The sequence below is a fragment of the Vicugna pacos genome, chromosome 32 (assembly GCF_048564905.1).
Source record: "Vicugna pacos chromosome 32, VicPac4, whole genome shotgun sequence".
NCBI lineage: Eukaryota > Metazoa > Chordata > Mammalia > Artiodactyla > Camelidae > Vicugna > Vicugna pacos.
In genome coordinates this window covers 16,023,793-16,046,770 of record NC_133018.1, presented here as the reverse complement: position 1 = coordinate 16,046,770, position 22,978 = coordinate 16,023,793, and the positions used below count along the sequence as shown (strand labels likewise).

General features: G+C 44.8%; 3 protein-coding genes across 3 annotated transcripts; 2 read left to right on the top strand and 1 right to left on the bottom strand.

The window, feature by feature from the left end:
* Positions 1–5,682: 5,682 nt before the first annotated feature.
* On the top strand, positions 5,683–13,040 carry SRSF9 (serine and arginine rich splicing factor 9). Its single transcript, XM_006204914.4, has 4 exons — positions 5,683–6,773; positions 9,178–9,338; positions 10,846–11,018; positions 12,550–13,040. The coding sequence occupies exons 1-4, from the start codon at positions 6,586–6,588 to the stop codon at positions 12,691–12,693; spliced, it is 666 nt and encodes a 221-aa protein (XP_006204976.2). The 5' UTR covers positions 5,683–6,585; the 3' UTR covers positions 12,694–13,040.
* Positions 13,041–13,590: 550 nt separating this feature from the next.
* Positions 13,591–21,181, bottom strand: GATC (glutamyl-tRNA amidotransferase subunit C). Its single transcript, XM_015239626.3, has 4 exons — positions 21,042–21,181; positions 20,776–20,948; positions 15,815–15,918; positions 13,591–14,258 (listed from the first exon to the last, which is right to left on the bottom strand). Exons 1-4 carry the CDS (start codon positions 21,126–21,128, stop codon positions 14,203–14,205), a joined length of 420 nt encoding a protein of 139 aa, XP_015095112.2. The 5' UTR covers positions 21,129–21,181; the 3' UTR covers positions 13,591–14,202.
* Positions 21,182–21,190: 9 nt separating this feature from the next.
* On the top strand, positions 21,191–22,957 carry TRIAP1 (TP53 regulated inhibitor of apoptosis 1). The gene is made up of 2 exons (XM_072953380.1): positions 21,191–21,380; positions 22,017–22,957. Exons 1-2 carry the CDS (start codon positions 21,192–21,194, stop codon positions 22,098–22,100), a joined length of 273 nt encoding a protein of 90 aa, XP_072809481.1. The 5' UTR covers position 21,191; the 3' UTR covers positions 22,101–22,957.
* The last annotated feature ends 21 nt before the right edge of the window (positions 22,958–22,978 follow it).

Below are 22,978 nucleotides of genomic sequence, written 5' to 3'. Positions count from 1 at the left end.
CCACTGAATGCTAACGTACTAAGTCAGGGACCTGAAGGCTAAGGAGGGTATGGTCAGGAAAAAGACTGGGGAGGTAGATGTGGGGAAATCAATGTTCCAAGGAGAGGTAGCCTCTGAAAGACACAGTAAAGGCTTTCAGACACAGCAGATCCTGGAAAAGCTGGCAGACCTGGCATAAGCGGAGGTAAGGCAGAGACTGGTGGAGGCAAATCATGAAGGGCAAAGATAAGGGGGTGCAGATGGGGCTCTCTCCAGGGGGGGCAAACACTGTCTCCTCCACCGCTGGGACCCTAGCATCTAGCACAGTGCACACAGTAGGTGCTCCATAAAAATCTCGCAGATCTTTTCATACCTACATTATGGATTTGGTTTTTTTAACATCTGCATGGTATTCAGAACTGCACATCTCCCATGTAACTAGTCCCCTCTGGATGGACCCTGAGGTTGCTTCCAGTTTCTAGGGGAATTAACAGTTATTAATAAACATCGCAGCATTTTGAATACAGCCCCCTCTGCAGCCCGTCTTCCTCAAGCCCACGAGAGATCCCTGCGTTTTGCTTGGTCCTGTTTTGCTTTCCTTCTGGCTTCCAAACAAGTACCCTTTTGCTTTTCACAGCTCCCCTAGAAGACTGTGAGACTCTCTTCCCCTCAGGCTCTCCCCTCCCCACTGCTTGAGAATCTCACCCCCTTTACAATCATCCTAGTCAGTGATATACAATAAACATTTGTACGAGCAGCTGAAATACGTAGCATCGACATGTATAATCTAACCCAGTTGGGCTCTGATTTACACTTGGGCTTCTCACTCTGTCACTGGTGGCTCTAGAGTGAGAAAGAAACACCCCTCACCCCCACCTAACTGTGCTGAGCTATGCAGCTTCCCCAAAGAACCAAGCCCTCTTCTGTCTTCCCAGCTTTCTCTCTGCACATGCTTTTCCTTCTGCCTGGAATGCTCTTCTTCTCTCCTCATGTACTTGGTTAACACTAGCTGGTACTTCAGGTCTCAGCTTAGAAGCCAGTCCCTCCAGGAAGTCTTCCCTGAACACTCCATGGTGTCTGGGTTAAGAGCTGCAGGAGCACCCGGTGCCATCACCTTTTTAGTTGTATGTGAACATCGTGAGGACACAATTTGGGTCTTGATCACTGTCGTGTCCCTGGCACTCGGCACAGAGCCAGGCTGTTCTGCAGCTCAGTAAATACTCAGTTGAATGAGTGAACAAATGTCAAGTGGGCAAAGAGTGGGGTAAGCTACCAAAGTCCGAGATGCCACATATACAACCCTGGGCTCTTTGAGCTGGGGTCAAAGCATTCCACGAGGGAAAAAAACCTGGTCTCCTGCAGGCACCATCAAGGAGTGTGCCTTAACAAGACAAACTGGCAGCCCATGAGAAGGATGGAATAATAAAAGAACTCGTCCCCAGCTGCCTAGCTCCAGGGAACGTTTGTCAATGTGACATTCACAGAAGCCCTGCACATGTGCTGGCTGAGGGGGAGAGCCAGCCTCAGTCAGACAGAAGGAGATTCAGCTACTGTGCACATATTAGCACTGGGGGAGGTATGGGTTGGGTTTTGCTGGGGAGGCAGTGGTTCACTGATCCCTGAAGCCCTGTGAATCCAAGAAAAAGAAGCCTTGACAATGACAAGCTATTCGAGGACTCCATCTCAGAAGACAGCAAGTTGGCAAAAATAAAGCAACAAGGCTGCTACAAACTCAGTATGCACCTCATATAAAAGCAGGCCCTTGGGTTTCTATCTGCCTGGCCACATTCAAAGAAACATCAGTTCATTATCCAAAAATAACTGAAAATGTTAACGATTTTCTGCAGTCTCTTAAGAGAACATCAAAGGGGAATAATATTCACAACGTACTGCAACTCTTCTTCAATTATCTTTCCCATCTTTTTCCTCTTCTCATCCTCCCACACATGACACTTGCTTCTCTAAAGCTCTCTGCACCTCCCTCCAAACTCTCTCCAAACCTCCTAGTTCTGCTGCTGCTTCTCCCCTTCCTCCCCTACATGGCTCAGTTCTTAATTACGTAGATCTCCAGAATACATTTGATTTTACTCCATCGCACAAATATAGTGGCAAAGAATGACAGAAAGCTCCCGGGGTGCAGTGACCAGAAGCACATTCCACAGCGACCCAGCCCAAGACCTCCCTGCCAGCCTGGACCAGTTTCGCTGAGATGACTCATTTTCCCACCAATGGTTTACTCCCCCATCACTTCCTCTTCTGCCCACTGCTCCCAGGGGCGAGGGTCTGGCAGAAGCTCATGACTGAGCCTGGCAGAGAGGGCTGGCATGCCAGAGGGGGCTGACGTCATAGGGAAAGGGAGGAAACCAGATGGGCAGGTTCATAGAATGTTTTATCCCCACTGTTAATTGTTTTATTATTATTTTTTATTGGGCACTGCCCTACTCCCTAGTAGGGAGTAAATGGCTTGCTGTGGGAAATGCATTAACTCTTAACAAAGGCTTCTTTTCAATCTGAAGACAATCCCATTGGTGCCATTCTTACCATCATATTAGGAAAGATGAATTTTATTGGGCCCCCATATAGTTAAAGCTCCTCCCTGTATCCCATGTATCTGAGGACTCCAGTGTCATCCACCATCACCTGGTCATGCACCTGGAATTGTTTTCAGTGGAGAAGGCACACAGAGCTGGAGCCATCACATCTTATCCTTCCTTCTTACATCCTCCACACATCTGAACTCATCATTGTCCATCCTCTCCAGATTAGTTCCTTCTGCTTTATTCCCCATCTCAGAACAATACCACTGCGTAACCAGTACCCCAAGCCAGAAACCTGGGAACTGACCCGGACTCCTTCTCCTTCCTCAGCTCCCACGTCCAGTCTATCTCCAAGTCTTATGAGATAGGATATGAGGTATCCCAAGGACACAAAATCATAGGACTTGGAGATAGACTGGATGTCCATCCAAAGATATGACAGTGTGTTCCGATTAACCTAAAGGTGCATATAGTTAACAGGGATAGCCCCAAGTGGTCTGTTGACTAGCTGGTTACATGGGGAAGTAATGTGGGAGTGGGTCTATTTCTGTCCCTTTATATCAGGCCACTGGCATCTCTTGCTTGGGTGACCACAGTGGTCTCCCTGTTGGTGTCTACCTGCACCCACTCCCATTATTCCCCTGTGTAACCTGTTCTTAACTATATGCAGCTTTAGGTTAATCTGAGCACACTGTCATATCTTCCCAGAACTATACGAATCCAACTTTAAAATCATCAATGGATAATGTAGATTTTTAATGAAGTCACAGGAGGGGGCTTACACTGTGATTTACACAGCAATCTTCCTACCCTGACCCCTTAATTACCTCTCCTCTTTCTCCAAGTTTCCCTATAATGGCTGCTGCCACATCTCTCCCTGACTCCCTCTCCTTTCCTACAATCCTGCAGCTGCCCTCCAGTCAAATTAGCTCTCAGTCTCCTGCCCTACTCCGACATCCCACCCCCTCAATTGCCCCTTCTCATCCCAACATAACTCCTTAGAACTCTTCAATGGCTCCTCACTGTCCTCAGTAGAGTCCAAACTCCATAAGATAGTCTACTAAGCCTTGCAAGCCCCAGTCCCAGCTCCTTCTCTCTACTTTTTCCTACTTGAACTCTTTGCCTTAGCCATTCTGTAGGGTGGTAGGGATTGTCCCTGGCCTGCCATGATCTCTTCGATCTGAGCAATGGCTCATGCTGTTCTTTTTGTCCGAAAAGCCTTCCCCTTCTTCTCTATGGTTAATTTCTACTGGTCCCTCAGGGCTCAACCTAAACATCTTCTCTTGGAAGCCTTCCTTATATATAATTGCTAAGACTGCATTAGGTGGTCTCACAGCAGTTTATCCTTATCACAACCGTCCTCTAAATGAACATCTGAATAGCAACTTGCATATACACCTTGAGGACAGAGTTGTATCACTGCTTGCACACAGGTCCTAAATTATAGCATGCAATTGATGATGCTGAATAACTGGACGAGCAAAAGCTCAAAAGGATGTCCCTGCCTAGCATCTGAGGCCTCAGTAGAGAATGGAGCCCATAGGCCTCAAGTAATTTTGGCTTCCTTTGGGTTCTAACCTGCAAAGGTTAGTACCTGGGCTCACAGAAATAAAACCTACCTTTGGGATTCCCTAGATGATCACAAATGACTCATAGCAGTTTAGCTGTCTTCTTCTAATCCAGAAAGGCCATACTTGTCGCATCCCCGCATCTGGGCACATTTTCTAGGCTAGGTGTGAACCAAGACTTTGCACAAGACAAGTTGAATCATTACTATTTACACCTAGAGTCCTATTAGGTCACTTAGCTGACTCCATTTCTGTCTCCCTAGGAGACTACCCATCCGTCTCCAACAGCACTTTCCAGGCAACAATCATGTAGGAGTGGTAGGACTCAGAGGGTGGTTTTAACACACATAAGCACAACCCCAAAATGAGGAGGCATCTGGACTTTAGGATGCTTTCAGGATACATTAGCTCCTATATATTCTGGTCAGGGCTCTTTCCTGCTTGCCTTCTGAAGGCCAGCAAAGAACTGGAAGCTTTACATAATCCAGAATACAACAGATGGTTCTGATTGTTTTATTGTAGAAATAATTTATTGTTTTATTCCAATTATGAAAGTAGTACATGCTAATTACAGGCAATTTCATAAACACAGAAAAGCATAAATAAAAATATAGAAGTCATTTTCATCAAGAGATATCTCCACAAACATTTGGAAGGTTATTTTCTTCTGTGCCTTTTTGTTGTAAGCAATGAAAAAAAAAAGTATTCTCTTTTACACAACTGAATAATATTGCATAACATTTCCTCTTTTTTAAGAATATAAAAATAAAACAGTTGCAGTAACAATCTTCAACTTTATACAAGTGTATGACATCCAAAGTGAAAATTCCCACAACTGCATTCTCTAGAGAACTGGTGTCAACGAGTTTAATAAATTTCTTCATAATACATATGTGTACAACATTTTAAATTAATTTTAATTATTACTAAATTAGCATGACCTAAATATCCTTCAAAACATCATTTAATACTTGTGTAACATTCAATATTATTGTCTGAACCACTCCTTTATTATCAGGAATTTAATATTTTTTTATTGAACAGAATGTAATGAATACACAAAATTTATTGTGAGGATTTCTTATGTCCTTGTGATAATATCCTACAAGTGGAATTACTGGATCAAGAGGTATATGTGTATAATCAGGACCTGATATATATGATCAATCTGCCTTCCAAAAAGCTACATATTCAGTAGTTACGTGTCTCTCCTAATTTTTTGTTTGTTTTGATTTTAAAAGGCTCAACTACATTCAGATTCAACGTCTGGTTTTATTCTCTTGCTATTGCTAGCACTAATACTTTGTGTTTCCTAACTCCCCTCAACATTTTATTATAAGTTTTCAAATATACAGGAAGGTTGAAAAAATGGTACAGTGAACACACCGAATACACCCACCGTCTAGATCATACTGTTAACATTCTGCTACACTTGCTTTCTCATATATCTACCCATCCGTCAATCCATAAAGGTTTCCTTTTTAATAAGAAAAATCCTTTTAGATCAAGACTCTTTGGATGCAAGTCCTCATTCTTGTAACGTTCCCAGGTTCAACGCTCTGCACCATGGAATGTAAGTGTGGTAACGTTCCAAGGTGGGAGTCTACCTGAGCTCCAGAGCTTCGGAAGGACTCAGCGCGTAGGTTGGAAGCATGGCTTCGGGTTCTGATCTTGACCCCACTATGATACCTCTGTTTTCTCGCCTGTAATATTGGAATCCCTCCATACTAGGTGAAGATTAAAAGCACAAACTGCCGGAAGCATTCTATAATGACAGTCTCTATAGTTATGATTCTTTTACTCCCTCCTTGTCTCCGATAAACTTCAAGTCCAAGCTACGGAACCCATCTCAGGCCTTTTACATCCATTGTAAGTCCATCTTGCACCTTCAGTTCTAAGCAATTATAAAACAGGGACAGGCGGGCCCAGAGGGAAACAAACCTGAGGCTCAGGGCCGCGACAGCCCCGCTCAGCCCAGCCGTCGGGGACTGCTTCAGGCCGCCGCGGGGTCAGCCTGAGGCCCCGGGCCGACTCCCTCCCTGCGGCGCCCGCACCCGGAATGACAGCCCGTGGGACCCGCCCTGGACGCTACACCCGCGTCACCTCAGCAAGTGCTCACAAAAGCCTGTGAGGTAAGCAGCGCTACAGAGAGAGAAAACTGAGGCCCAGGGAGCCTGAGTCACTTGCCCCAGTCCACTGAGCTGGCGTGCGTCTTACCTTCGGGAACTGAATCCAGTCTCCTCAGTCTCTACCTCTGGCCTCTCCCGAGCGCCCCCTGCACCTACAGGGAGAACCGGCCGGCGCGCACGCGCAGTCGTTCCGGCCGCGTCCCCTTTAAGAGGAATCCTTTTGCTTCCTCCGACCCCCTCGCTTCCGCTCCCGTTCCCACAATGCTGTGCGCCTGAGCGCCTCCGAGCCCGCGGGGACGCTGCGGGGGTACCCCGGCTGAGGCGGCGGCGGCGGCGTGGGCTGCGGCGGGCCCGCGGCGTCGGGCGGTGCGGATGTCGGGCTGGGCGGACGAGCGCGGCGGCGAGGGCGACGGGCGCATCTACGTGGGGAACCTTCCGACCGACGTGCGCGAGAAGGACTTGGAGGACCTGTTCTACAAGTACGGCCGCATCCGCGAGATCGAGCTCAAGAACCGGCACGGCCTCGTGCCCTTCGCCTTCGTGCGCTTCGAGGACCCCCGGTGAGGCCCCCGCGCCACCAGACCGCGGACCCGAGGCCCCGGGCCCCCACCTTCTCCCGTCCTCTTCCCCCTCCCTTTCCGCGGCCTCCCCTCCCCCCTCGCCGCAGACCCCTCACGGCGCCCCCGGGTGGAGGCTGAGGCCTCCTCTCACCGCGGGGCTCCGGGCCGTCCTTTGCTCCATCGTCACTTCCTCTATTATTATTTTTTTACTTTACTTAAAAACACAAAAGCTGGGCCTTGGGAGGGCCCAACCCCGCGCAGACCGGCCTCTGGGATGGTACAGATGCCCATTCCTTCCCTCACGGCTGGACAGGCACCCTTCGTGGGAAGTGATGCAGGGCTTGTGAAGCTTGGCCCCTGAGCCGGCCCGGGAGAGGACTCGGTGAGGAGAAGTGGTCGGTCGCCTTCCCAGCCCACCCCTCCCCCAGCTGGAACCCGCCGTTGGCGGGGCGCGCAGTGCGGGGATGTGGGTGCCTTTGGAGCGCAGAAAGGGGTCTCTGATGGAACAGGTCTCCATCCAGGCGCGCCCCGCCTCAAAATGCCGGGGCTTTTTCTTATAAAAGCATCAGGGATTTGGGAAAACTTCTAAAACAGTCTGGAGGGCTCTCTGAGTTCACTCTTAATCTAGTGAAGGAAGCGCCGCTAGCTGCTAAGGGCCCCAAGGATTTGGAAGCTCTCCATCCCGAAACCCAAAACCGGCTTGAAGGAGTCCTTGTGATTTTGCGAAGAGGGTCGACCCTTGGGCCGGAAAAGGCTGGGAACTTTCAAAACTGCGGTTGGTGGTTCTTAGAAGCCATCTCGCTCTGCTGGTTACTACACTCGGGGTAAACAGGAGCCTGCTCTCTGTTTTCCAGCATCGTCTCAGGGGGCGCTTTGCCTGGTCTGCGACCTTCGGGCTTCACTGCAAGGACTGACCCTGGGGTGTCTTACCCATCTGGTGTGGTTGTACAGGCAAGGAGAGCCTCTGAGGATGGGGAGGCAGGAAGCACCCTGAGGCTTTGATGGTTGAAGACTCTTGACAGAGCTCATTCCTAGCGTTTTGCCATTTGCCTCAGAAATGGAACTAGGCGTTTTCACACCTAAACTGGAAAAGGTTGCGCCACTATTAATTAGATAACAGTCCTAGTTGTTATGTGTCACGTATCATGCTATGTATCATTTAGCATTTTCAACAACTTGTAAGGTAGGCACCGTTAACCACATTTTATGGATAAGGAAACTGAGGATTTAGAGTTGATAACAGAAGGCTACTAAGGGAAGATAAGATTTGAACCCCCCTGTTCTGCCCTTTCAAATACAAACTTGCTGTGTGATATGCTACATTGTCATCTCGTCCTTCATTCCTTTCATAATAGAAGAGCTATCTTTTCATACCACTAGATGCCAAGTTTCAAGCAAAGCACTGCGCACACAGTGTCTTAGTTAATCCTTACAAAAACCCTGTGAGACAGGGTTTCTCACATTTAGAGATGTAAAAATCTTGATCAAATACTTACCCAGAGAAACTACTAAGTTAAGTAGCCAAAGAATGATTTGAACTGAGGTCGATTTGTGTTCATAGGCTGCTCGTAAACTCTTGCAGTTCTGCCTTTCTTCCTCTGTATTATGAACTTAGCTAGGGTTGAACTGGACGTGGTCCTTATTGCTTTTAATCCTGTGACTAGAATCTTGGTAAACGATTATGCGCCTGTGACAAGTGAATGATGCCTTCATTAGTATGTTTTCAGCTCTGCTTGTCCTCCCAACCTCTGAGGGCATTCTTTCTCCCATCAATACTGGAGAAGCGACTTGGCATTCCTAACTCTCCTAGAGCCCTAGGGAAGACTTAAAGTATTACTTTATTGGATATTTACCTCTTTCGGTGAAATTGTACTGAGTGGTTTTGACAACTTAGTCCTCCAAACCATGCTGAAAAGGTACACTTGAGGGAATCCCATATTCCTCACAAAACACTAATTTGCATTTGTCTTTTGAGCTTTTATCTCTTTCCCTCTTCTTAAATGGGTTTTTCTTTCTATAGACTTGATGGTACTAGGCCTTGAGAGTATTAAAGGAGTAGTGTGTGGTGTGCATTTTGAGAAACAGCTCACCACGGTTAGAAAAACACTTTCCTTGGCAAAATCAATCATCTGTCAACAGTTTGTTTTCATCTGAATTAGACCTCTTGTAAGTAATCTATTTATTTATTCATTATCATTTCATACCTAGAGAACCCTGTGTGTGATAGCTATAAAGTTCTATCCCAATATCATTAAAGGTTTTCAAACCAAAGCAGTAGGGTATCAAGCTTTGGGGTTTTTTTTTCCTCACTCAAAGTTTCCTTTTTATACTTGTTATTCATGCCCCTCATGGGGAAGTCATTCTGCCTTCCTGAGCAGCACTAACTCCAAACTTTTCTTTGCAGAGATGCTGAGGATGCAATTTATGGAAGGAACGGTTATGATTATGGCCAATGTCGGCTTCGTGTGGAGTTCCCCAGGACTTATGGAGGTCGGGGTGGGTGGCCCCGTGGTGGAAGGAATGGGCCTCCTACAAGAAGATCTGATTTCCGAGTTCTTGTTTCAGGTATGTTCCTTTCAAACTGAATGAGATAATGCATGTAAAATACTTAGCACAGAGTCTGACCTCCAAGAGATGTTATTCTTTAGTGCATGGGATATGTGGGGTTTCCTTTTCAATAGCCTACGTGCAGTGACAGTCTGAAGCTCTACCAGTGAGGCAGGTACCTTACCAATGAAATTGCACTGATAGTGCAGCCTTGGTAGAACATAAACTTGCTTCTTATAAAGGAGTTTTCTAGTGTTGAAAGGGAAGATGATGATAAAATCCCTTGAGCTGGAATTCTAAAGACATTTTCTTTTGGAATGTGCCCTGCTATCAGACTTGCTAGAAAGACATTCCAGGAACCAGATCTGAACATATTACCCAGCCTTGAATCCTAAAATAGGCCAGATTTTATGGTGGTTTTGGAATTATATAGAAAAGAAAACAAACAACTTGGAGTCTTAGGGATTGTATTGCAAAGTATAGAATGAAATGTCTAGTGTTGACAAGTGATGAAATGCTAAGCTCAGAGGTTTATGCGTCTTTTTGAAATAGTTAACACACTGGTAAAGACCTGGGGCTGGGGCCTTCTGCACGCAATATTACTGGGCTGTTTTAGGGCCCTGGTGGAGTGAAATGTATTGAGGAACCTCGCACCTTCTTAGACGTGAATGTCACACAATCACAGCAGACTCCCGTGGTGCTTAAGAGTGATACTGTCAGTATCTGCCTATCTGTGTCCCTTGTAATTTTTTAACCCCAGAACTCTATTCCCTCCTTCAGGATGTCATACATATCTTTTTTTCTCTCCATGCTGCTCTGAAATCCTGCTTAGAAAACTATTAGGAAATGGCTGCAGTCCTGAGCTGTGAGCGGTAAACACAGCCTTTGAGAGCAGGAGCACATTTCCCTTTCATGACATCAGGTAGGGTTGTATGACTCCCGACTAGTTTTAGCGTCTGAGTCTTACCTTTTCCCCTACTGTATTGAAGAATGTTGGTGATCTTTTAAGAGGTACTTTATCTAGTTTGTCAGTCATTCTTACCTACAAGAAACTTTAGGTTTTTGTTGTGTTACTTCAGTTACACTTTGGTTATCTTACTGGATGGTTTCAAAGTTCCCGTGTCCTGGGAACCCAGTCAGGCAAGAAATAATTGGTACTGATAAATTTCATAATGGAAAAAATTAGAACTCAAAGCCTTGGGAGTTTGTTATTAATTATGAAGCACAAAGAAAGAGAAGCTCTGAATTCTTAGAGATACTAAACCTGTAGTGGGATGGACTTCTTGCTTTGTTGAAAAGGCTTGGTCTCTGGAAACTTAGCCTAGGCCCAGCTTCTTATGGTGGTTTACCACACATACTTTAGTGCTTTTCTCTGGTTTTGTGTCCCTTATCAAGATTTGTGATATGAGGACCCTCAGGATTTAAGAGTAGTGATTGATGAAGAAGGGACCCTAGGTCTTGATGGCTCTTAACAGTTAATATGGATGAAGGATGTGGCCTCTTCTCTTATGTTCTCCGTGCCTAGGACTCCCTCCATCAGGCAGCTGGCAGGACCTGAAGGATCACATGCGAGAAGCTGGGGACGTCTGTTATGCAGATGTGCAGAAAGATGGAATGGGGATGGTTGAATATCTCAGAAAAGAAGATATGGAATATGCCCTGCGTAAACTGGATGACACCAAATTCCGCTCTCATGAGGTGGGTCCCCACCTTCTGTTGAGCTTGTACCCAGAGCACTCCACCTGAAGCTGACCTGGCAGAAGTAGCAACAGGCCATGCGTTTGCATTTGATGACCGCACAGTACCATTAAAGATCTGTCTTAAGTGGACAAAGCCAAGGAAGTCATCATGCCTAAGCCCTGCAGGGTCATAACAGAGAGGCGTCTGCAGTCATGGTATTTTTAACCCGGAGAGAATACCTGTGCAGTCTGTCATAATGTGGTGAGCTATTCTGTGATAACACCCTTTTCACACCTGGCTTACTCTGCAGTGTCCCTCCACAAACGTCATTATGGCTCTCCCTCCTCTGGGTCTAATCCTGGCTCTGCAGGCCAGCCTCTTCGTCTCAGCCCTTCTGAGTACTGCTGAACTGTCACTTCACTGTGCCTTTCCTGAAGCGGTGCAGGAGTTAGTGTCACTGGAGCCCTTGGCATTTTCTTGTGGTTCATTACCTCACCCTGGGGACTCAGCTTTTGATGTCCTTCCTTTCAAGAAGGTGGCTGCTGCTTTGGGTCTCAGTCTAATTCAGATGGTGATTGTTCCTTTGATACCATTGAGACCAGATACCAGACCACCAGTTGGACTTTTTTTTTCTGGTTATCCTATCCTAACTTGCTATGGGGTTTAAGGATGTCTGGAGACATGAATTTCTTTCTGGGCCTATTTCTTTTTCTAAGGATTCATATAATTCCCTAACTTTATGGCTTGGAGACTGCATGGCTAAACAATGCTTTTGCTCAGTCCTATCCTCTAAGACTTGAATTTGGAGCAGAAACAAAACAGCACCTGATCCTCAGTTATGCTGCAAAGTAGGGCCCCAGTAAGAGTAAATCACATTACTAACTTCACTGAGGAAAGAAGCATCTGGCTTCTTTCATCTTAGCATCTTTAGATCTGAGAATGTTGGCTGAGGACAAAGGGCCTGGAGACAGGCCAGCCTGGACATGACTCTGCTGCTTGTTAAAATCTTAGCTGAGCTACTCTCTGAGCCGTGGTTCCTCCATATGCAAAATAGTCACAATAATAGCATTGTCTTACAAGACTTTCCAGGAAGCTTAATTATGAAGATAATTAAGCATCTAGTCCAGGTCCTGACACCTGGAAGGTGTTGAATACACATTAGCTCCTTCCATGGGTGCCTATCGAAAGATGCATATGTGAGGTGGCAGGGGACTGAACTGTATTTATGACTTCTGAGATCCTTTTCAGTTCTCAGATTCTGAGAGTGGCAGTAATTCAGGTATGTTAACAGTAGTAGCTAGTATTTATTTACCACATAATCGAGTTGCCATTTATTATTTGTGTCACCTTGGGCAGATGGTACTTAGTTTTCCTCATTCTTGAAGTGGACAAGTAAGAATATCTACCTCCTGCACCGCTGTGAGGGTTAAATGAGGTAGCATTGTGCCAAGCAAGCCGTAGAACTATCAGTTAGGCAGCCATGTTAGCGGTGGTATGCTTTATTCTTCTGGGTCTTATTTTTTCCTTTACTTTTTTGTTTGAATTTCAGGGTGAAACTTCCTACATCCGAGTTTATCCAGAGAGAAGCACCAGCTATGGCTACTCACGGTCTCGGTCTGGGTCAAGGGGCCGTGACTCTCCATACCAAAGCAGGGGTTCCCCACACTACTTCTCTCCTTTCAGACCCTACTGAGACAGGTGATGGGAATTTTTTCTTTATTTTTTAGGTGAACTGAGCTGCTTTGTGCTCAGAATCTACATTCCAGATTGATGACTTAGTGTCTTAGGAAATTTTTTAAATTTTTTTTTAAAGGAAATAAAACTACATAATTTCTACCAGGGCCATATTAGCAGTGAAACATTTTTAACTGCAGAAATTGTGGTTTTGGTTCAGAAACAAGTTGTATATTTTTCACCCCTGATTATGGGAAAAAAATCAGTGCTGTGTCTTTGTGGGTTGCTCTTCTATGGAGATCAGCAGTTACTGTGACTGAGTCGGCCCATTCTGTTTAGAAATATATTTTAACGTTTAGTAATTGACACGTGTGGTTGTCCTTGATTACGTTTATAGATTTCACCATACAGGCACACAAAAATCAAGTGGTAGCAGCACTTTACACCCAATTGGTAAGAAGCAGGAGTAGATTATTTTATCTAGGGGATAAAGATAATTGCTCTGATGGTGGTTTGAGAACTTCAATCCCAAGGGCAGGTTCAGGGTTCTCTTACAATTCAAGGGCAACCATGTAAAGCAAGCAGCTTTAAAGAAGAAGATGCAGCTTTTAAAGCAAAAGGGAGCTTTGCAGATAGGGGAAGGGAATGGGAAGACTCAAAACTGACTTTAAAGTGGACACCAACATACAGAAAAAAACCCCTCTAAATTCTGGTACTATCTTTTTCACTCCTAAATTTGCCTCATTTGTCCTTGGTATCAGAGCTTTAAAAACCAACCCTGAACCAAACCCCACTATCTTGGATTCTGTTCAATTCAGTAATCATGGGGCAAGGGGCCTACTTTGTTGCAGGCTCAGGGCTATCCCCAGCCACCCCCCCAACCTAAAACACTTTATTGAAGTATGGTTGACCCGTAAAAAGCTATACTTATTTAATATTTACAAGTCAGTGACTTTGGGGTTAAGTATACACATGAAATCATAACTATGAAGGCCATAAATATATCCATCACCTCCCAAAGTTGCCTCCCTACTCCTGTTACCTTAGCAGAAAGTCAGCCTTCTATTTGGAACAAAGTGGGTACCCAGGAATGAATTCAAATGTGTTCAGTAAAGATAAAAGGCTGCTCAAGTTGACAGAAAAAGCACCTAAAAATGACAGCTCAGGTTGTCACACAGTGATCAGATGCAATGTCTAGCGGTTACATAAATAGAAAAATTCACTTAAATGCAGTTTGGTAGACAGTCTCATGGGGAGGGGTTAAAGTCTTTCACACCAAACAGCCTGTGAGTAAATACTTGATTCATTTCCTTGGGAATGGCAACACCTACTTCCATTGGCATCAGGAACTCATTGCCTTGTTTTTGCTAGATCTTTCCCAGTTGTCTTCAGAAGAGATAGTTACTAAAAAATACTTAACCGTCAGTTTTTTTACAGATGACTGGAGGAAGTGGGAACATTAGTGTTTATAATAACGAAACAGTCAGTGCACTTCCATGTGTTCATAAAGCACCCCTCCCCAGAATAGCTACTCAGCGGTGTGAGAAGGGCCTTTTTCATCCGGCTTTGACCAAGAGATATTACCTGTTTGAAAACAGTAACAAAAAAGAATGTTATAGCTGAACCTGCTTCCCAGTTGGCTCCAAACTGAGCTAACTTATCACATAGTTTGTCATGAAAAATAAGCAATAGAAATGTGTAGTTACTATCCTGTTTCTGTAACTATGAGTATCTGAAAGAATCACAGTTCTGAGTGATGCCTAATTAATGCACACTTCAGTAAGGAGCAGAGACAGGTTGGCCAGTCATTTATATGCATGTAGGAGAGGAGAGACTGCGAACTCAGTTCTTCCCAAGAAGCAAAGTCTGACACAAAGTTCTATTTGAGAACTAGCATATGATCAATGAATATGTTTGCTGAAACAGCAACTATCAGACTCTTGAGATGGAGAGATTATAAAATCTTATTTCTCTCCACAGTTAACTGAGGTAGTTTAGTTAATCAGAGGCATGATTAAGAGTTGAGTTCACAAATTTTTTAGCTTTCCTTCCCATCCTTGCTTCAACCAGAGCTTTCCTTTAACTCGTTGGTTAGACTTGATCAAAGAGTTAATCCCTGAGCTGGAGGGCTGATGTTTGTCTCTGGAGGCTGCTCAGAATGGTTCTCCTCTGAGGGGATCTCCTGAACTTGAAGTTGGCACTTGGAAAGCCATCTACCTGAGTGCTCAGGCTACTCCCATCCCCAAATGTCCAGAAGGGTGCAGGAGCTCTGAGGACTCACCTACCTGCAGAGGAGATAACAGTTCAACCCACCCAAGGTCTGAGTTTCATCACTGACCCAGAGTTTTCTTTCAAGCTTCCATTTAAAATAGTTACAGTGAGGTTTAAAGATGCAAATCTCTACACTAGGGGTTGCAAACTGATGACTCACAGGATGCATCTGGCTTGCAGGTATATTTTATTTGCATGGTATTTCATTTTTTAGTTGGATTAGTTCTCAACACTTAAAATATGGGAAATAACACACAAAATGCCAGATTTCTAGGTTCTCTTGGAAAATGGGCTCTCATTCCTGCCTGGTGCTGAATGAGAAGTAGCACATGCCAGCTGCCCCCTTAGGCTGAGCTTGAGCTCCAGATATGCCGCTGTCCCTAGAGGTGACTGTGACCCATGGAGTCTACTGCCACCTGTATGTATGTTACATTTTTTTTCATTGTTAATACATGTGGTTTTTAAAGAATTATTATTTCCAGTTTTATTGAGATATAATTGACATATAATATTGTATAAGTTTAAGGTATGCAACATAATGATTTGATATATGTATATACTGCAAAACGATTACCATAATAAGATTAACATCCATTATAATTTTTCCCCTTGTGAGGATTTTTAAGATCTGCTCTATTAGCAACTTTCAAATATACAATACAGTATTTCTATATAAGGTGACCATGCTATACATTACATCCCTAGGACTTAATTTATCTTGAAGTTTGTTATCTTTTGACCGCCTTCATCTGATACCCACATCATACTTGTCAGAGTGCTTTCACACAGCAAATTTGGGCCTCACAGTTCCTAGTACGTTCTTAATTTACTGTGGGACAGTCTGTTAAACCATTTTGGGCAACACATACCTGGGGGGGCCACAAAATACTCCTCCACAACTCGATGGGAGTTTTGTAGTAGCTCTTCAACACAGTTGCCTTCTACCACATTGTCAGATCGCAAGTACAGACATCTACAAAACCAGAAGCTTAAGGTTACCGTCTCAGAACAGCTTCTAGGGATGAGTGGAGAGGGTCAAGAACGGGACAAGGGAACAGCATATTCTGGAGTTAGGGTCACTGCTCAAAGATGGAGGAGCGATGTTCAACAGTAGACCAAATAACAGCCTACAGTTTATAGATTCTCCCCAAAACCCTGTGAGGTAAGTGGTAATTCCTCAGGATTGATACGTTCAGTAAATATTTTTGATGATTACTATGGATAGGTTGCTTTGGTGGAGAGAGGTAAACTCCCACTCTTCCCAGGGCCTACTGGCTTCATTAAAGTATCCAGGTGACAAACTAGTGAAACATGGGTTGAACATATGTATGGGGATTCACTATTTTAAGCTTTAAAAGTCCATGAGAAGAGGCCTGAGCCTGTTCCAGATACTTGGGCTGAAAAATAAGTAGTCTGCTCAGTCACTGATAGCAGCCAGGCTCTTTGTGCTTTGAGCCAGACACAGCCTGAGGGCCAAGCCTCCTGGGACAATGGGGCCAAGGATGTGACATGAACATCTGGGTAAAGGCTGCGTAGAGGGCCGACTTGTCACGATTCTTTCAGAAAAGGATTGGTTTTTATTTCTCTTGTGGCACGCAGCCTAGGAAGAGACACAATAAACACTTACTCATGGTACAAAGAGTGGCGAGCTGGACTCTCAGGATCTGGCACTGTCTTAACTGTGTGGCCCTGAACAAGTATGATCTTTCCAGACCTTAAGTTTCTTGCCAAAAATGAAAGCTGCACTAGATTTTTTTTAAATCATACAAGGATTGGGCATTCATGCACATTTAAGGAAACTTGGAAAACAAAAATAAAAATCATTAGAAGGAAAAAGAAGAAAAAAAATTAAAAATCACCTGTAAAGGTGACCACTGGACTTTCTGGAGTTTATATTTCTGTTGGGCAGTGTAACAAAATGGCTAAGAGCTTGGGCTCCAGAATCACAGCTGAATTCAAATGCCAGAGCCACATGGCCTGTATGCAAGTTACGCAGCCTTTCCATGTTATCACTTTCATTATCTGTATAATGCTTCAGAGAATTGCTGGGAATATTAAGTGAAATAATGTTCACGGAGATCTGACAGTGCTGGGCCTGCGTTCTCATGGCAGGAAGAGGTGGGCACTAAATACCACCCGCTCCTTTCAGAAAGTCTACCTACCCCAAGCACGCCTCAGTCCCCCCTCACTCGGAGAACACCTATGCACTTAACCTGGGTCCTCATGCATGACCTGCCTGGTCCCTAGGGACTGGAAGCTGCTACTTGTTCCTGGGCACTTGGAGATTTTGATGGAATATGAATGCTGCAGCCAACAGGTGATTAAAGACTACTGCTTCCCGGCAGTGGGTAGCAGTTGATTTGTTCACTCATTTGGTAATCAGGTTTCCTGTGTAAGTGACATTTCCAAACCGAAATCCACCTCTAAATGTCACACATTTCCACCTAATTACTGTTTGACATGGAGTCGTTTCTAGACTAAATCCACACCTTTCTATGAATCATAGGCTACTAAGCCCAGGGTCTCTGTAAGGGTGGCACACCAAGCAGACCCCTCACTTGGCAAGTCACTTAACTTCTTGACTTCAAATCATGCATAAAATGCTAAACAGGACCAGATGAGCTCTTCAAGTGCTTGTCAATTACTGACAATGTCTGCCTCACCTCACAAAGCTTTCTCAGTCAGGGTTCTACTATTGTAGAACAGTTGAATTTGGTCCAGATAATGTTTTAATCAACTTCTGTGCATCTGGGCTAATAGTTACGTACTATCCTTCACAGAATTGAAAAAGAGTAATGTGATCGTTCTGTGTTCTCATTCAGATGAAAAACCCTGGTTGAGAAAGTTTCCAGCAGTGAATTAGAAATCCCTGCCCTCTAAAGCTCACAGACAAGGCACTGAAACCAGTAACTAGGAAATGCAGTAGTTAATTTAACAGCCGCATGGAGGAAGAAGCGCCTCTGCCGGCCCTCGCGCTGACCATTGGGACAGTTCTGCTGCTGTTTTTGTTTCTTTCTGCCTCTTCCCTGGAATCAGGCTGCCAGGAGTTGTTTCTCTGGGTGCCACTCTACTTCCATCTACAAGTCTTTCCATTTATTTCTAGTTTCATGCAGACTGGAATTGAGAGCTAATTGATTTGGTAAATAAGGTTCTGAGGGACATCCTAAGCATTGAAGTATGTGACTGCAATCAGAGATGCCATCATCTGAGTCAGTCTCTGGATTTGAGATGAAAAACAATAAAGTTTCTAAAGGCTGACTTGAGGTGGCATAGCTAGAGCAGTATTTGAGAGCAGCTCTGAGTTCCAAGTCTTGGATTCTCCTCTTACTACCTGTGGAACTTTGTCGAGGGTAACAACCTTCCTGAGCCTTAGTTCCTTCATCTTCTTTACCTTTCGGGATTGTATCTGATAACTGAGATATAATGCATATAAAATCTTAGTGCCTGGTATGTAAGCACACTAATACTTTTTAGCTCGAAACAAGTGACGGGTTATTAATGTGCCAAGAGATTTCTATTAGCCAGTCAAGGCCTTTATAGCTAGTGTGACTATCACCTAAAACCCTTTTAACACTTGACTTAACTAGGTTCCATTTCAAATGTCAGTGAAGGCAGTATGTCCAAAACACGAAAATCCTACAAATGTCACACATTTGAAATGGAATCATTACCCTACTGGTTTCCTAATTTATGGCAAGACTGTAAATCACTGGATCCAAATCCCTCTTCAACCTTTCCACAGACTTCCCTGAGTAACAGTTGCATTTCTTTATAGTTAACCTCTAGATGACTGAGGAAACTGACTCCTCTTTGCACTTTTATTCCCTTTCCCGTAGATATTAATAAAGAATATTCAACGAACATTTACTGAGTGCTCAGTGTTAGAAGATGATGGGCAGCAGGAGAGGGGCAGAGAATCAAAGATCACTTAAATAGATGTATAAAAATATGATTACAGCTCTTTTAAATACCATGTGAGCCACAGGTCCTGAAAGGGAACCTGACTCAATATAAAAGAATGAAACTTCCTTAAGGAAGTGGCAGTTGAAATCTAAAGAAAGGAGGTTAAGTAGGCAAAAAAGAGAAGTGGGTGGGATGAAGGGGCAGTAAAAACAAGAGGCCAGAATTCTAAGAAGGCTAAAGAATGGAGAGCTCTGAGGGATCACTGTCTTGAAGAAGTGGGCAGGGGTGTGGTTAAATGATGCCTCCTAGGTGAGGTGAAAGTTTCCTCCTTATTCTAAAGAGCACCGGGGAGCCATCTCAAGGGCTTGGGTAGGAGAATGATACCAGATTTGTTTTGAAACACCGTAACTTTGGACAAATTTGTTAACCTCCCTAGACTTAAGCATCACTTTACAAAATAGAGGATATGAAGAAATCAAAGACTGGAGTGAGACCATGAGGCTAGCAAGCACTTTACACGAAGGTTATAGTTACAGAGGAGGTGGATCTCCTACCAGCATTAATGGCAGCTACTCCCACCTGTGGTAGTTTTTTTTTTTTTTATTCCATCAGGAAAAGGCTAAGACAGAGTTGTAGGCTGCCCCTATCTTTATGAACTACATACCCACCCTTCCTAAGAAACTGTAGTCCCAAACAACAAGTCTGCTTTTCAAAAAATACAGCCTCTTTTTAAATGTATTAAGATTTGGCAACAACTGGTAGAGGTGGGTAGAAGTTGCACCCTTTAAGAACAGTATTCACAGGCTGCTTTGTCAATGACCTGCCCCCTCTACTGCATTACACGACACGACTTCACTACTTGGGTTATTTCTCTGCTCCCTTATTTGTGTTTTTGAGTGCTAAGTATAAAAGGAAAAGTTAGAACTTCCCTCTGCATTTCCACTTTCTTTAACACTAACATTGTTAACAGTTTCTTGCATGCCCTTTCAGGGAACAAAACAAAACTTAATGCATACCAGAATATATAAAATAGATTACACATAAAGTATCAATAATACCACATACAATGTCCTGAACTTTGCCTTTTTTATTAAGTACATCTTGGAGACCTTTCTATATCAGCATATATAATTTCATTATTTTTAATTGCCAAATATTCCAGTGTATGATGAGGTATTTAGCCACGAAAGACTGTTTCTGGGTTTTTTTGTTTGTTTCTTTTCTGTTGTTTTGTATTATAAGCAGATTTGCAAACCCTGGACGCTTGCGCACACATCATTAAGCACTTTCACAGATTTCCATAGGGAACTGCTAGGTCAGAAAATAATGTGCATTTGAAATTTTTGAGGCAGAAATCCAGCAGTAAGCAAGTCAGACATGAGCTCACGTTCTAATAACAAGAAACAGTACAACATCAACAAAAATAAGATAATCAAGAAAAATATTAGAAGAAAACCCAAGAGAATAAGGAGTTAGTGACTGGAAGGGGGGAGGGTATTTGGTCAGGAGAGGCTAAAACCAGCCAAGAAGACAGGAACAGCAAGTGCAAAGATCCTAGAGAGGGAACGCATCCGGCGTGTTGGAGAAACAGTGAGGGAAGCCAGTGTGACTGGAGTGATACGAATAGTATGTGGGAATGGAAAGTTAGGGAGGGACTCTAGGAAGCTGGGCCTCAAAGGTGAAGCTTAGCAGTTCGGATTTTGTTCCCAGTTACACTGGGAGGCCTCGAGAATTTCAAAGCGAGGGACAGGAGCCATAATGAACAAGAGAAAGAGTGAAAGCACCTACCCGCGGGGTGACGGGGGGGCAAGTTCTTTTACCACGCTAATGCTCCTTTCCCCTTCGTGAAATGAGACACTAATCTCCACCTTAACTGGTAGCGAAGGCGCCACAGGCCAGGCTTCGAGGGCCGCAGCCACGAGCTTACCTGTCCTCCAGGACTGACTCCATGGGCTCCACCCCGTCCGTGTCCACGGCGCGGAGCCGGTCGGCAAAGGCGATGGCTTTCTCCAGCCGCGCCACGGCCTCCTGGCTGCCGAAGTCCACAAGCGCGAGCCGCTCCAGGTGCTCGATCAGCTCGGCCGTGACCCGGCCACTTCCCTGGGGGGATGAGGCGGACGGTGTGGGTCACGGGTGGGGCCTGCTCCGCCTCCCGCCCCGCTTCAGCACCCGCCCGGGAGCCCCGGCCTTTACCTGAGGATCCGCCCCAGCGGAGGTGAAGCTCCGGCGCCGGGACGCCGCCGAAGCCCGAAGGCCCAGGCACGCAGCCCGCGCCCACATCCCTCTCCTTCTCGGCCTCCGTAGTGCGTCCTCTCGTAAAGCCGAGCGACGCGTTTAAAAGTGATGACATCCGAGAGCGCCGCCGCCGCCGCCGCCGCCGCCGCCATGAACAGCGTCGGGGAGGCTTGCACCGACATGAAGCGCGAGTACGACCAGTGCTTCAATCGCTGGTTTGCCGAGAAGTTCCTCAAGGGGGACGGCTCCGGGGACCCGTGCACTGACCTCTTCAAGCGCTACCAGCAGTGTGTTCAGGTGAGCTGCGGCCCGAGCCCCGCGTCCCCGGCCACATGTGTCGTGTCTTGAGGGGGTTGGGACGGGCAGGGTGAAGAAAAGCCTCAGCGAGACCTGTGGTAGTTCTCTCGCCTGGTATCTCTCGAATAACAAAGTTAATTATATTTACAGCGTTTTACTTTTTATGGAGCCCAGTAACATTCTTTGGTTCATTTGGTGCTCAACCTGAACTTTCAACGTGGGCATACTTATTCATATTTTATGCATGGAACACTCATGGCCAGAAATAGGAAGGGACTAGTCGAAGGTCACTAGAATCAAGTTTCCTTGGTTTGCGGTGGTGTGCTTTTCCACTGTTGCTGAGGGGCGAGTCGCGGGGTGTTAGCCTCGCTGGCCTATTAGACATCAGTGGAGGGTCTCGTTTTGTTACAATCCCTTCATTGACTTATTTTCTCTCTAGGCTAATTCGGAAATTTTCATTCCAGCCCAATGAACGTGAAACTGTTTTGAATTGTAAGAATAGCCTGCGCAAGGCACTCCCAATTAGTTAACTTAAAAAACATCCTCAGAACAATTCCAAGATGTCTTTATCCCATTATAAGGTTTGGTCTTCAGGCTTCATGTAGATCTTTATCATGTGTTTTATTCTCCCATTAGAAAGCAATAAAGGAGAAGGAGATTCCCATTGAAGGACTGGAGTTCATGGGCCATGGCAAAGAAAAGCCTGAAAGCTCTTCTTGACCTTGACAGTCACCTTGAAATGGACTCCTCGAATCAGGAAATTGAGAACTCTGGATTGTGTCAATTAAAGCTGTGAAGCGATCCATTTGATGAGTTTAGGAGGGAGCAGTTTCCTCATTGATATTTTTCACTCGTTAATGAACTGTCACTCTTTGCTTTGAGATTTCTGGCTTTGACATCTCTGCAGAAACTCAATGTGCTAAATAATGCGATCATTTAGGATTGTGGTTGCAATACTTGGCCTGTGATCAGTTTTTAAAATATCTGATAAGCTTGTAAGGATGAGCAAGTTTCCCGACCTCTTGAGTTATGCTGCAAAGGACATGTACACTGTACTGGGGTTATTGTCCATGGAAGCAACTGCTTAGGATCTCTTTTCTCTCAGGGAGCTTATGCTCTGGAAAAGGCTCCCAGCACATTTTCAATAATGCTTGGGAGCAGAGTTTTACTTTTATATAGTAACTTAACTGTTAAGATTGCTGGTGGACTGGGTTAACCTAGAGGAAAACAGCTTTTAACAGTTCCCTGCCTTAACAAATAGTGTCAGATCTCACTAAGATGTGAAAGCTTCAAGAATTCTGCAGTGAGCACCATTTCATAGCTCATAGTGTAGTTCAGAAATTAAGATCCTTGGAGTAGCTATGGAGGATTATCTTATATTGCAAAGATTTGCTGTTGCCAGCTTTCAACCTAAGTTGATGAGTTAAGTCAACTTGTATGTCATAAAAATGCCAAAATGCTGCATCTGGTTAAATGGGGGAGAGAAAAGTTTGCTTTATTTTCTTTGTCTGCTCCCCCTGCCCTGTAATGTCTGTAATCATGAAGCTGGAATAAATTTCTATTATTTGCCCCTGGAACTCAGTGCACTTTATGGAAGT

Bases quoted from the DNA above. Each gene is read 5' to 3' on its own strand.
- SRSF9 (XM_006204914.4), top strand. From the start codon at position 6,586: ATGTCGGGCTGGGCGGACGAGCGCGGCGGCGAGGGCGACGGGCGCATC. The intron at 9,339-10,845 runs GTATGTTCCTTT...CTCCGTGCCTAG, and splicing joins TTTCCGAGTTCTTGTTTCAG to GACTCCCTCCATCAGGCAGC. The intron at 11,019-12,549 runs GTGGGTCCCCAC...TTTGAATTTCAG, and splicing joins CCAAATTCCGCTCTCATGAG to GGTGAAACTTCCTACATCCG.
- GATC (XM_015239626.3), bottom strand. From the start codon at position 21,128: ATGTGGGCGCGGGCTGCGTGCCTGGGCCTTCGGGCTTCGGCGGCGTCC. The intron at 20,949-21,041 runs GTAAAGGCCGGG...TCATCCCCCCAG, and splicing joins CCGCTGGGGCGGATCCTCAG to GGAAGTGGCCGGGTCACGGC. The intron at 15,919-20,775 runs GTAAGCTCGTGG...CTGGTTTTGTAG, and splicing joins GAGTCAGTCCTGGAGGACAG to ATGTCTGTACTTGCGATCTG.
- TRIAP1 (XM_072953380.1), top strand. From the start codon at position 21,192: ATGACATCCGAGAGCGCCGCCGCCGCCGCCGCCGCCGCCGCCATGAAC. The intron at 21,381-22,016 runs GTGAGCTGCGGC...TTCTCCCATTAG, and splicing joins GCTACCAGCAGTGTGTTCAG to AAAGCAATAAAGGAGAAGGA.